We start from the raw sequence: 14,635 nt of genomic DNA on the forward strand, positions 1-14,635 counted from the left end.
ATACTTCCTTTATATTATTATATTTATTAAAGGTATAATTAAATCCCTTAATATAATAAATATAATTAATATAAGCATTATTATAAAAATTATATAAGAAATAGTAATTAAAAAAGAAAATTATAATAAAGATATTTTTATTTATAATTAAGGAAAAGTTATAACTTATATGCTTTAAGTAATACTTATAAGAAAAAGCATTTTAATAATTATAAAAGGCTATAAATAAAGCTATTTAATAATAATAATTAAAGTAATTATATATTATTATTATATACTTCTTATAAAAAGCTTTATTGCTTTCCTTAATAATAATAATATTTATATAGCTTTTAATTAAATTCTTAATATTATTTAAAAACTATTCTTTTTATAGCTTATTAAGAAATTTACTAAATAATTCCTTAATTATCTTTTTAAAAATAAAATTAATAAATTATTAAATAAAGTATTAATTTTATTTAATATTAATAATTTTATATATATAAATACTTTTTATAAAAACATTATAAAAAATAATCTTAATAAATTAATCTTTATTAAAAATGCCTTTTAATTTAAAGAATATATAAATACTCTTAATTAAAACTTACTTAGCTTATAAATTATAATAAATAGCTTAAAAAGGAAAAAAAAATCTTCTTATATTAAACTTTTTAACCTTAACTAAAAAGGGTTTAATAATAAAAATATTATTATAAAAAGATATTAAAAAAAAAAAAAATTATAATATTTTGCTTTAATTTTAACTTAACTTAAAGATTAATTAAAGTTAAAAGGATATTAAAAAAAGAAAGAAGGAAGAAGAAACTTAAAGAAAAAAAAGAAATTTATATATATAAAGTTATTATAATAAGAAAAGGTAGGTAATATTAATAATAAGCTACCTTATTATTAAAAAAAATAATTTACTACTTTGCTTTTAATTAAGGTTAATTTATTATTAAAAAGAAGTTACTTATTTTTAATTCCTTATTTATAAAGAAGTTATTTATCTTTTTATTATAAAGGAATTTTAGCTAAATAATTTATTTTAATTTATGCTTAATAAATTTATAAATTAAAAGGGGAATACTTTATAATTAGCTATTATTTAAAAAAAATAAAAAACTATATACCCTTTTATTTTAATTATTAGCAAAATAATAAACCAATAGCTTTTAATAATAACTTATAAGCTTCCTTATTATTCTTTCTTTTTAATTAATATAATTATTTAATTTAAGGGTAGTAAGTTATTAGCTTTTATTACTTTAACTTATATATATTATTATACTTATTTATTTATAACTAAGCCTTCTTCTTTTCTTTTTCTTTTTTTTTTTTTTATTTTTATATTATTATTAATTAAAGATTAAAAGTTAGCTATTACCTAATTATTTTAATAATAATATACTTTTAATATATTAATTTTTTTCCTTACTTAATTCTTATTTAAAAATAAGCAATAATTATTTATAAAAGCTACCTTAAATTATAATTAAATATTAATTATATCTCTTTTTTATTTTTAACCCTCTTTACCTTAATTACTTATATAGCAATTCTTAAAAATGCAAGGCTTTTTTTATTATTATATTTCCTCTTTTTATTACTTAACTTTTATTACTTACTCTTTACTTTATTATTTATCTTCTTTACCTTCTTTCTTTATAATTAAAAGCTAAAATATTTTTTAATTAAAAAAGCAAGATAAAAAAGTAATCTTAATTATTTTTATATTATAAGATATTTTAAAACCTTAATATTTTAATTTTAATAATTAAGCTTATTAATTTAAAAAAAAATAATTTAATACTAATAATTATAAAACTTTCTTACTTTAATAACTTTAAAAACTTATTTAGCAAAGTATTATAATTTTTAAATATTATAAATATTTAAAATTAATAAAACTTTACTTAAAAAGTAAATATTAATTTTTTTAAAAATCCTTTTAAAATAAGAATTATTATAAATAAAGTTTACTTAAATAATATTTAATAATTTTAAACTCTTAATTAATTATTATTTTTTAATATAAAATAAATAGCATTTAATAATAAGCTTATAAAGATAATATAAAAATATTTTTTAAGCATTAATTTTTATCTTAAGCTAAAAAAATTAATTAAGTTAATAAATTTAATAAAATAATATTAAGCCTTTTTTACCCTTAATCTTTTTAATATAAAAAGAATACTTTATAAATATAAAGAATTAAAAACTTAATATATTATAGCCCTTATAACTTAATAGCTTTTTAACTTTTAAAATATTATATTCTTACTTAAAAAACCTTTATATTATAATTATACCTTACTTAAGAAATATTAATAGTATAAATTAATAAAGAATTATAAATTTATTATTATATTTATTTATATACTTAATTATTAAATAATAATAATTTTTAATAAAATAAAGAATTATTATTTATTATAAAATAATCTTATATTAAAAGATAAAAAAAGTAAGATAAATAAGAATATTAAAGTATTTATTTATAAATATTTAATAATTACTTTAAAAAATAAAATATAAGATTTTAATAAGAAGTTTGCATTAAGATTAAAATAAATTAATAAAGTATTTTATAAATAGCATATTATTAAGTTTATTAAAAATTACTTTAAGGAAAACTAAAGAAAGAATAATTAAAAGGTATAAAACTAAGCTAAGGCTTTTTTAATTAAAACTATATATTATAAAATGCTTAAAGCTACTATTAATATTACTACCTAAATATTTATTATTTAATTAAAGCTTAATAAGATTAATAAAGCTATTTAAATATTTATATTAATTTTCCTTATTAAGATTAATAATATAAAAGTAATTAAAGTAAAAAATAAGCTTTTATTATAAAGAAATATTATTTAATAATAATTATTTAAATTATAATATATTAAGATTACTATTAATTATAAAAAAAATATAAAGGAAATAATACCTTTAATATAAATTAATTTAATAACCTAATTTTAAATATTTAATATATAATAAGGTATAAACTTTTAAATAGCTTAAAACTAGCTAAGTATAACTTTAATTAAATAAACCTTTAACCTAAGCATTATATTATAAAATATTTTAAAATTAATAAAAAATACTTACCTTAATATATATAAAGATCTTTTTTACTTATTTATTTTAATAATAAATATAAATAAAACTTAAAGTATATTAGCTAATTTAAAATAATTAAAATAATAATAAAGTTTACTTAAGAATAATTTAAAAAGCTTATAAATAAGCTAATTAAGTAATTAAATATAAGATATAAATATTAAAAGTAAAAGTATTATAAAAAGCAAAAGTAAAAGCAAAAGCTTTATAAAAAGCAAAAGTAAAAGTTAATAAAGCTAATATATTATATTTAATATAATAATTAAAAAAAAGAATAAATTTACTTTTTATTTTATAAAGATATTTAAATCTTTAATAACTATATTAATATTAATTATTAAAGCAAATTTTAATAGCTAAGAAAATATAATTAATAAATATATTATTAAGCAAATTTTAAAAATATTTAAAGCTTTTATAAAAAAGCAAAAGTTATAATAAAATAAATAAATAAGGAATTAAAAATAATAATAATAATTAAAATTATAATAAGGTAAATTTTAAAACTTAAAAGCTTAATTAAAGATAATAAAGTTTTATTTTAATAATCTTTATAATATTTTTTATAAAGTACTTAAAAAGAAGTATATTAATAAATATAAGGAATTATATAAGAAATAATATTGCGCTAAATTTTAGCTAATTATAAAAAGTTAATTTTTACGCTTATTTTAAATATTTTTTTAAAAAATTAATTTTTTTCTTTTCTTATATATTTAATGCTTTAATTAAGCTTTTCTTATTTTTAAGAATTTTTAAAATATTTATCTTTTCCCTTTCTTTAATTCCCTTTTATTTTTATCTTCTTTCTTTATTATATTAAAACTCCTTTTTAAGTTATCCTTAAGAAGATTTAGTAAAACCTATCCCTTATTATTTAAGTAGCTTGTTTTCAATATATAATATAGGAAGAAGAAGTATTTTATATATTATAAAGAGGGATATTAATTAATAAATTATTTACTTAAAGATTAATATATATATTAAAGCTATATATATTTATATATATAAGGATATTAAATAATAAGTTAATAATAATAAGTTTAATATATTCTTTATTAACTTTAAAGGTTTTAATTTTAAAGCTGCTAGCATTATAATAACTTTAATTATTAATAATAGCAAGAAGGGGCGTACTTATTATACCTTTTTAATAAACTAAGCCTTCCTTTATAACTTCTTTAATAATATAATGTAATGGGCTTGGGCTGGAAGCCCAAGCCTTATATAGTATGGCTAGGTAATTTAAGGAAGCTTAAATTATTATATACCTTTTGGCTTAAATGGTTAATTAGTTGCTGCTTTGCAGCTTATAAGAAAAGGCGTTAGCTAGCTTACAGCCCCTTTAAGGCCAGCCCATAATAAATAATCCAAGCTTTAGGGTTAAAGGTTTAAGTTATATTTATCACAATATGCAAGCATTCCTTTTATAAAGAAAAACCTTAGCTTAAAAAGGCAATATTATAAGTAAGCCTTAGGGGTAATTATACCATTATATAAGCTAAAGGAGGGGGCTATATAATAGGCTTGAGCTAAAAGCCTAAGCTTTATATAATATGGCTAGGTAATTCAAGAGAGCTTGAATTATTATATATCTTTTGGCTTAAATAGTTAATTAGTTGCTGCTTTGCAGCTTATGGGAAAAGGCGCTAGCCAGCCTGCAGCCCCTTTGGGGCCAGCCCATAACATATAAATAGCTTTAATATTTATATTAATTTTAAAGATTATTTATTAATAAAAATATTTATTATTTAAAATTAATATTTTTATTAATAATATTAAGGCATTATATTAAATACAGGTATAATAATATTTTTAATAATTAAATATAAGTAATTTTAAGCTTTATAATATTAAATATCTTTTATATATTTAAATATTATATAGGCTAGTAAAACATAAGTATAATTTAACTTAAGCTTATTTATTAAGTTACTTAATATAATATAAATTAATACTTTAGCAAGATTATTAACATTTTATATTATAAATAAGCTTATTCCCTTTTTTTTTATATTTAAAATATAAATAAAAACTCTTTTTTTCTTTAAAATATTATTAATAAAGTAATTTAATAAAAAGATAAATACTTAAAGAAAACCTTTTTAATTACTTAAAAGTAAGGATACTTATAAATTTTCCTTAATATAAAAAGTAATTATATATTAATAATATTCTTAATAAAAACAAAGCTTTAATAACTTTATTATAAGTTTAAATACTCTTTAATTAACTATTTTTTACGCTTTTTTATTAATATTAATTATAATAATATTAATTCTTTTATTTTAAAAGCAATTTTTAAGTTTTATTATTATTATTAACTTTATTTTATAGCATTATAATATTTTAAGTTTAACCTTTAAGATAATATTAACTTTAATTATAAGATTATTATAAATATTATATATTTACTTACTTTATTTATTTTATAAGTTATTAATTTAATAACTTCTTTTTAAGCTAAATATTTTTTAATTTTTCTTTTTATAAAAAATATATAAAAGGCTATTTAATAATATTAAATAAATATTTATTTAAAATCTTTAAATTATATTATTTATAATGCTAAAATTAACTTTACCTTAATAAAATTCCAAAGCATTATATAAATTATAGGCATTACTTATAAGTAAGTATTAATCAAGGCATATTAATTTATTAACAAGGTTAAGAAGTATTATACTTTGCTTTAATAAGCTTTTAATATCCTTTATGCTAAATTCTTAAGAACTTATATTAAGAAAGCTATTTTATAAATAGCCATTAAGGCAATAAATAATATAATTAATCTTAATAATATTATTTTAATACTTCTTATCTTTATTATATATTTAAGATTTATAAAAAACTTTGCATTAACTTCCTTAACTCTTAAGAAAGCAGCAATTATTTAAAAAGCTATAAAAAAACTATATAAAGTTTATATTAAATAATAAGTTAATATAGCTTTAAATACTTATAATAACCTAAATATTATAAAAGTATTAAGTTTTTTATTATAAAGTAATATATAAATATAGCAAGAAAAGCATAATTAATAAAAATTATATAAATTGCTTAATATTAATAAATATAATCTTATATTAAACCTTTTAAATAATTTAATAATCTTTTAATTAATATTAATTTAATTATATTATTAAGATAAGAATAATAAAGATAATATTTAACTAGTTTTTAACTTAAATAATGCTTTTAATAAGCTTATTTAATTTAAACCAAATTTAATTCTAGCAATATTAAAACTATTATAATCTTAATAATATAAATAGTTTAAGAAATTAAAAAATAAGTTAAAAGAAATATATCTTACTTAGCAAGAAATTAAAAATTATAATCTTTTTCTAAAGCTTTAATATAATAACGTAATTAATACCCTAGGTAACCTATTTAAGGAATTTAATTATAAGGAGATTATAAAGTTAATTAATAATAATATTTTTTACTTTAAATGCTTTAATCCTAAAATATATAAAGATATTTAGCTTTTTAAGTTATGCATTATTTATAAGATTAAAAGTAAAATTAAGAAGTTATATAAAAAATTATAACTTATTATTATTAAATATAATAATAAAAATAAATATAATATTCTTATATAATTTTTAATTATTTAAAGAGCTAATTAAAGGCTTTTAATTACTTTAACTTTATTTCTTTTAATATAAGGCTTTTAATTAAAGCTTTAAAATGTTACTTAAATATATTCTTAATTAAAGTTTAAGCTTAAGCAATTTATTTTATATTATTTATTCCTTAAGATTTAAGATAAATACTTTCTTAAAATCATTATATAAGTTATTAAATTACTTTATAATATTATTAAATTTAATATATATTAATAAGCAACTTATTATAAGTTTTATTATAATAATTTAAATATAATTATCTTAATATATAATTTATGCTTCTTAATTATAAATTAAAAAAAGAATATTTTTGCTATTATTATTATATAAATTAATAATACTTTATTCCTTAATATTTTAATATTTTTAAAGCTAAAAGAATAAAAAATTAAAAAGGTAAATATTTAATATAAGCTAAAAGAAATACTTATTTTTAATAAGTTACTTATTTTTAATAGCATAATTATAAGTATTTTTAATAAAGATATTTTATATTTTTATTAAAAGGGCTAAGATAAAAAGATTATGCTTATTAATAGCAAGGTTAATAATTATACTTAATAATATATAAAGCAATATATATAAAGAGCATACCTTGCTTTTATTTATTAACTTAAGGCAATGTTTAACTTATTAATAATAGCTTAAATTTAAAAGCCTTTTTATAAGAACTATAATAGGTTAAATCATTAGTTATAATGGCAAGCTAATAACTTAAAATATAAACTTTAATATATACCCTTAAATTTATTTTAAGTTAAATTAATAGTTTTTATTAATAACTTATTTGCTAATAATAAGAACCTTAGCTTATAAATTAGCTTTATTATTATACTTATAAATAAGATATAAACTTAATAAGCTTTTAAGTAAAATATTAAAGGTAAATTTATTTATTAATTCTTAATTAAATATTAAAAAGTAACTTAAAGTATTTTAGCTTTAAAAATTTATAATATAATTAATAACTTTAATATAGCTATAATATTAGCAGTTACTTTGCATTAAATTATTATATATTTAAGTATTATAATAATTCTTCTTATAATATGCATTAATTTATACTCCTTATATAAGTATTTAATTAAGCTTAATATAATAAAAAAAAGTGCCTTATAATTAACATTATAGCTTTTTAATAATTATATAAGAAGCATAAGATTTTTAAGATTTATTAAATTATTAAAAATTATAACTTAATTAATGCCTTTATAAAAAGTACTTTTAATAGCACTTTTTAATACTTTATAAATATAAATAATATTATAATTAAGGTATAAAGCTATATAAATTGCAATTAAAAAGATAAGGTAATTATTTAAATATAGTAAAAAGTTAGGAAAATTATAATATATTAAGGCTTAAACTTAAATTACTAAATCATAGTTTAATAATTTATTAATAAATTATATTAATATAATTTTAAATATTATTATTATATTATATATTATAAAGTTATTATATTAATATTAATGCAATTAATTTAAGTATATATATTATATAATTATAAAGATAAAAAGATTGCTAAAGATTTTTAATAAAGGATAATAAGATAACTTTTTTAATTAAAAGCAATATATAATAAAAGTATAAAAGTTTAATTTATATTTATTAATTACTTATAAATTACCTTATAATGTAATGTAATTAGCTAACTTTAAATTATATTCCTTTTAAGGATAAACTTTATATTTAAGATTTTTATAATAATGCTTATATATTAAGAGTTTAAATAATAAGGGTTATTATTATTTTATAAATACTTAAATTACTAACTTATATTTAATAAATATCCTTAATTAAATTTCACGATTTAATATTTATATATTAAAATTAAAAGTATTGCTATTTATTAACTTAATTAATAATCTTTATTTTATATCTTATTTTCCTTTTATTTAAATACTTTATTTATTAATTTTTATAACTTATTAACTTTATTTACTTAACCCTTATTTTAATAACCTATCTTTTAATTATATTCCTTAATTTCTTTATTTAATAAGCAGCATTAAGTATAATAAAGCTTAAGCTAAATTAAATTAGGAAATTTTAATTATTTAAAGATTAAATAATTATATTAATAGTTTAAGGGTTTAGTTTAATCCTTATTTAACTTAAGCATTATAAGTAATAAAAGCATAAGTTTATAAAATGCATTATAAATAAAATATTTATATAATAATTATAACCTTTTAAGCTTTTTAATTTTATATAATTAAAATATTTTAATATATATATATATATTTAATTAACCTCTTTTTATTAATTGCATACTTTAATAAATTAATTAACCTTTAACCCCTTAATAATAACTTAAGCCTTTTTATATACTTATCTTTTATAATAATATAACGTAATAAAATAATAGCATATTTATAATTTACTTATATATATAATTAATTAATTATCTCTTAACTTTAAGTTTAATTTAACTTAATATCTTTCTTTTTTTTATATTTTTTAAAAGTAATATATATTTATAAAATAAAGATTGCTAATATAGGAATAATAAGTATTATTTATATAAAGGATTATTTAGGACTAGGCAGCTTTAGCCCGTTAAGATACCTAGCAGGCAATAGCCTTAGCGCTGCATATAAAATAGCTAGCATAATTAAGCCTTCTACCTTCTTCTCTTCTATAGTTAACAATAATTAACCACTACACCAACCAAATGTTGTATTGCAATACGTGACCCAGCCAACATTAACAGAGCTTTCAATAGCATCCAGGCAATGCTACAGTTAGATCTCAAATCACGGCACAGCGAAGTGAATATTCATCGGAAATTTTGAGGCAGAGATTTGTCTGTGACTTGCAATTCAACTAAAGATGCTTCAAAAGTTGCAGTTACTTAATGATATATTGCTTTTTAATTCGACCTATACCAGAGTGGAGGAGGGTCGTGTATATGCTCCCCTAAAACATCTTCTTCATGCGCGGATAGACCCCGTCATCAGGATTGTGCATAAACTGCCCCCCAGCAGAGTACTCGTTGGGGCTGCCGGTGAAGAATTCGTCGCCGCTATGGAGCTGAGCACCGTGTCCTAAGCTCGATAGTGCCTCGTACATCCTCGACATCTCGGTCCGCAAGCGCAGGCCGTTCTTCATGTCCTCGCCACTTGGGGACGGCGGGCCGTGGCCCTGCGCGCCACCAGGTCCGCCAGTATGCGGTGAAACCCTTCCGGCATGTGGCGTGAGACTGTCCATCCGGCTGGGGGGATGATTGAGTCCGCTAAGCCCTTGTATCATCCTGGGGCTCGGTGTCGCTTGGTGCCCGGCACTGGCGCTGCTAATGGAGCCGTGACGGTCAGGGATGGACAACACGTCTAGTGGAGGCTGGCCACCACGCGACATTCGCGACATTCGCGCCATCCCGGCCATCGTCAATGCTGCATTCTCCCGCAGTCGTGGATCGTCATTCTTGTCGGCGAGGCCTAGCGTAGGCGCGTACGCCTTCAGCTCCTTAACCGTCTTCCACAACCGCTGACTAACATGGCTTTTGGCCGACATATCCTCGATGAGCACCATGGACATGTTAAACTCTTCTCGGCATTGAGCGCTGAAGTCGTTGGGACGGTGGGTAGATGCAAGGAAAAGGCAGGCGATAGCCGAAGTCAGGAAGTGGTGGTAGAATACCTGGATACGGCGGTACACGTCGGTATGCGTATTGAGAAGGCTAAGATATTGTATCGTCTCTTTCGCAAGATCAACCACGCGTTGGGCAAGATCAGCGTTTTTTTCTATGCTCTCCTGCGAGTGGAGGACAGGAGTGTACAGCCAGATGCGAATCTGTCATACAATTTAGCCTGCGACAGCTTCCAACTCGAAGCAAAACCTACCTGATTCAGCCTCAATCGTGTCCAAATCTGGAGACGGTCGATGTCGTAGGTTGAGGTCCCCGGTATGGGTATTTGAGTCTCGAGTCCGTCAATCTTGATCTCGTCTGGGACCGAGTCATACCAGTCTAGTATGTCCCGGTCCAGCCCCTCGAAATCACTGCGCTGCATCTCGCGGATGAGGACAGGGTCGAAGCAGTCAACGAGCTTCCAAACTTTGGCGCCCAGCCTGGAGAAGGTGATCATGGATCTGAGATACGGGAACTCATCCTACAAGGGCAATGAGCATCATTTCGGCAGTGACATAGGCGCCGGGATGTTAGAAGGGGAAAGGCGGTGTTATAGGACAGCAGTAAAGTACTCACAGGGTACGGAAGCTTCGGGTCTATCTTGTCGTCGTGGACAACGAAGGGAAGTCCTGTGCCAAAACTCCACCGACGATCCAGTACGTATGCAGACCAGAATGTGTTGATGGCGTTCTTGCGGTCTTGTTCGTGTTCCATTGCCTGGATGACGTCCCTCCGGTGAATACCCAGCTCAAAGCACAAGCGAGTGACCTGACCCATCACCCTCCAGGCCAAGGACTCGTCGTTGGACAAGAATCTGTAACCACCGACGAGGGCCAAAAAGGGCAGGTTCGTTATTTTACTTTCATCGCTCATGAGCATCCTGTCCACCGTAGGTTGCATGCTTTCCCACAGCTGAAGGCCCCTCGCGCTATAGCCGTGACCTTCGACGACCATGGCGCAGCACATGATGATTTTCAATTCGAGCGTTTTGATGTCAGTGATGCCTGCGTCCTGGCCAATGCCCTGTGGAACGAGCCCGTGCTTGCTGCTGGCCTCCATGAAATCGGCGAGGAAGTTGGCATGGCTGACTACATTGTTGATATTGACGACAGGGTACATAATGCCGACTTCCTCCTCGTGAAGCCTGCACAGGCGTATCATCTCATCCCGGTCAAAGCCCCAGAGGGGGTCTGGCGGGCGTGCCCTGGGTATTTCAGCGGCTGCGGGCCAGTGCTGATAAGGCGATGGGGCAGGCGAGTCTTCGATCATGACCCCGTTGTCCTCAATCCTGTCGGCACCAGCATAATTCAGCATTGGCACCCTGTCTTTCATGTCGTGCAGCGTGTTTTTGGCAACGTCGACGGTGAAAGAGGCGCTCGTTGGGCCGCGGAAAAAGGGCGGGGCCCGGGACGGCGCCAGGTCCTGTCTATGAACAGAGGACATGGTGGCTGTGGACGGGGATGGAGTAACGGCGGCGCTGTTCGGGAAGGGCAGGGCTCGGTCTTGGATAGGGGCGAGGTGCAGTGTCTCCTGCTTGAGGGCGTTCAAGGACTGAAACAGGGTGTCGACCTGTTCCTGGAGGCGGGCGACATTGTCCCTCATGTCCCTGAACTCTTCCGAGTCCTTGAAATTGTTGGAGCAGCAGTTTGGGGCATACTGGCAGGGGAGGTTGAGGTTGCCACAGCGTTGACACGGAGTCTCGCCATTGCACTTGATCTTGCGCCTCTTGCACTCGTTGCTGCGGTTGAAAAGTAGATGTCAGCTTGGTGTAGTCTTCTATATCCCCTCCGCCACAGCACCCAGACTCCGAAGGGGGTCGGAAGCGCAGGCTATCGCCCACAGGCTCGTCCCCTTGTTCGTCGGGCGGGGCTGGACGGACGGGAGCTTCGGAGGTCGGGCTTCCAGAGTCGAGACATACCAAGCAATGGAGATGTACTATAAACGGGCACAGAAGCAACGGTTAGCAAGCCATATGCCCTCCAGGATCTGTGAGGTGCTCACCCTGTTCCTCTTGCTCCTCTGCTGTCTCTGCGAAGAGTCGTCGCCGCTGGCCGTGTCGTTGAGCTTCCGCTTGGCCCCGGCAGCGGCGGCGGCGCCACCAGCAGCAGCTCCTCCACCACCATTGGTAGCAGCACGATGCGCTGACACTGGGCCAGGGGTCGAGACAGCAGAACCGTGGTTTCTTGCAGGCTGGGCGTTGTGGTTTGGTCCAAAGGCGAGAGGTGAAGGGTGTGCGGAATTGCTTCCGACGGCGGAAACAGACGACCCAGCGCTCTGGCTGGGATGACGTGGAGCGGTGGCGGCGGTCGCAGCGCCTGGGCCTACGCCTGCTACGACTCCGACTCCAGCCATGTGTGCTGCATTGGAGGTGGGTGTCGATGCGGCTGAGGGAAGAGCTCCTGGAAGGAAGGATCGAAGGTCGCTGACCTGAGTTTCCAGATGCTCCATGTTCTTGATTCCTGATGCGCCCTCATTGTTATCTCCATGATCGAGAAATGAAGAACGGGCTGGGGGCCGTGGCTGGGGGGGAGATGGGAATTTTGGGGGAATGGGGAGAAGATACGCCCAGGCATGCTCAGTCAGTACCTGGGTACCTCACCTGCCTCACTCGCTCCTTCCTCACGCTGGTGGGCCAGTGGTAGTGGCCAGATGCGGAAACTAGGGGACGGGGAGAGACAAGACACCCTCTCTGGGCACACTCCAGCCCTACCTAGAGCTCCTAAGGGACCTAGGGGACCTGAAGACTCTAGGGCGCTGCCTTGGGCGGAACAGCCCTCCCTGGCTGCCCCGAAGAGATTGGCCTCCCATGCTGCTGCCCAATTCATTCCTAGATATCCATGTCAACCCAACAAATTCCTCTCTTCCGCACTCATGTCTCGGTGCACAGCATGCCAGTGCGCTGTATTGTATTACAACGAGACAAAATAAGCATGCTGGCGAGTCGCATGGCACTCCTCCGTGAATCCAGCATCACTCCAAAGGCATGGGGATTGCGAATGCAGGCGTGCACGTCGCCACAGAAGCAAGGGATGCATCACGGCCCGCGGTGGCGGAAATGCCTTTGAGACTTCCCCAGAGATTATTCAAAATATCTGCCTGCAAACGACAGCCTCCAATCTCATTTTGCCTATCTGCCTTGTTTCCCCCTGGCAGGCAATGATGAGATGTGGCTGCCCCTCTGCAAGACATGCGACGCCCATTCTGCCAACGACTGCGTCAACGGTCTTTGATATCAGCAATTGCGAAAAGACGTTATACAGTGGCTTGCACGCCCTTGGCCGCCCTTCCCGAGAAACAGCAATTCCAGGTTGGTGAATGGGTGGTGCCTCTGGCCTCTTCTCCCTCCGGACCTCAGTCCCCGTCCAGCATATCGTGTTGTTGGGCTTGAAGGCAATAACAGCACTTTGCTCGAATACTGCCTCCAGCGGTCAGCCGTGGCTGACAAAAATCTCCAATCTGGATCCGGAGATACATGCAGTGAATATCACCAGGTCAGCCATATTCGCGGTCAAGAAACAGGTAGGCATCGCAGGCACCATCTCGGTGGCGCTCAACGTCTCGAGCACGACCAGCCTCTGCCGCCCCGAGACTCTTGATGCCCCATGGGAACTTCATGATCCTGAGATATCTATGGCTTTCCAGTAACGCCTTCCTTCATCCCTTCGCAATCTCTAAGCCGCTCACAAGCCTCATGCCTCATGCCGCTGCCACTACCGTCCAAATCATCAACAGCACACGTGGATCGGGCGGGTTTGAAAAGAGCCATCTCGTGGTTGGCATGTGTGGGGCTATGGCGAATTTCCCTTCCATCAACCATGCATTCATAACATTGGAAGAGTGTCAGCCACATGTCTTGATCAAATATGTGGAGGAACGGCAGGCCTGGAACGTAGTGGCGTCCCTCCTGCACTTCAGATCTTATAGATCACAGGGAAGAAAACTCAATGGCATTTACCGTCGTCACAAGAGCACCGTAACGTTCATGGCCACGAGTAATGCAGCTTGGGAACTTCGTCGTAGCCTACATCGTGACGGGCCGATGGGTAGGGGACGTTGTTCTCGGTCCGATGATCAGAAGCATACCGGCCGCAGAGGTTTGATAGTGACTTAATCATTCTTCTCTAAATACCAACAACACGCGACTTGAATATTTGCCACGGAGCCACGGAGGTGATAGTCTCCCATCGTGCAGAATGCTGTCGCCCCTCGGTCCCGGACAAATTCCAAGCACACAAGGCCCACCTTGCCTTGAGAGGGATAACCA

At 29.0% G+C, this 14,635-nt stretch overlaps 1 protein-coding gene across 1 annotated transcript; it reads right to left on the minus strand.

The window, feature by feature from the left end:
• Positions 1 to 9,662: 9,662 nt before the first annotated feature.
• Positions 9,663 to 12,819, minus strand: INS49_009670 (uncharacterized protein; the record flags this gene model as incomplete). The annotated part of the gene is made up of 5 exons (XM_043170398.1): positions 9,663 to 10,535; positions 10,586 to 10,852; positions 10,948 to 12,109; positions 12,212 to 12,306; positions 12,373 to 12,819. 5 exons carry the CDS (start codon positions 12,817 to 12,819, stop codon positions 9,663 to 9,665), a joined length of 2,844 nt encoding a protein of 947 aa, XP_043024963.1.
• Between the last annotated feature and the right edge of the window lie 1,816 nt (positions 12,820 to 14,635).

The sequence above is a fragment of the Diaporthe citri genome (genome assembly GCF_014595645.1).
Source record: "Diaporthe citri strain NFHF-8-4 chromosome Unknown scaffold_4, whole genome shotgun sequence".
NCBI lineage: Eukaryota > Fungi > Ascomycota > Sordariomycetes > Diaporthales > Diaporthaceae > Diaporthe > Diaporthe citri.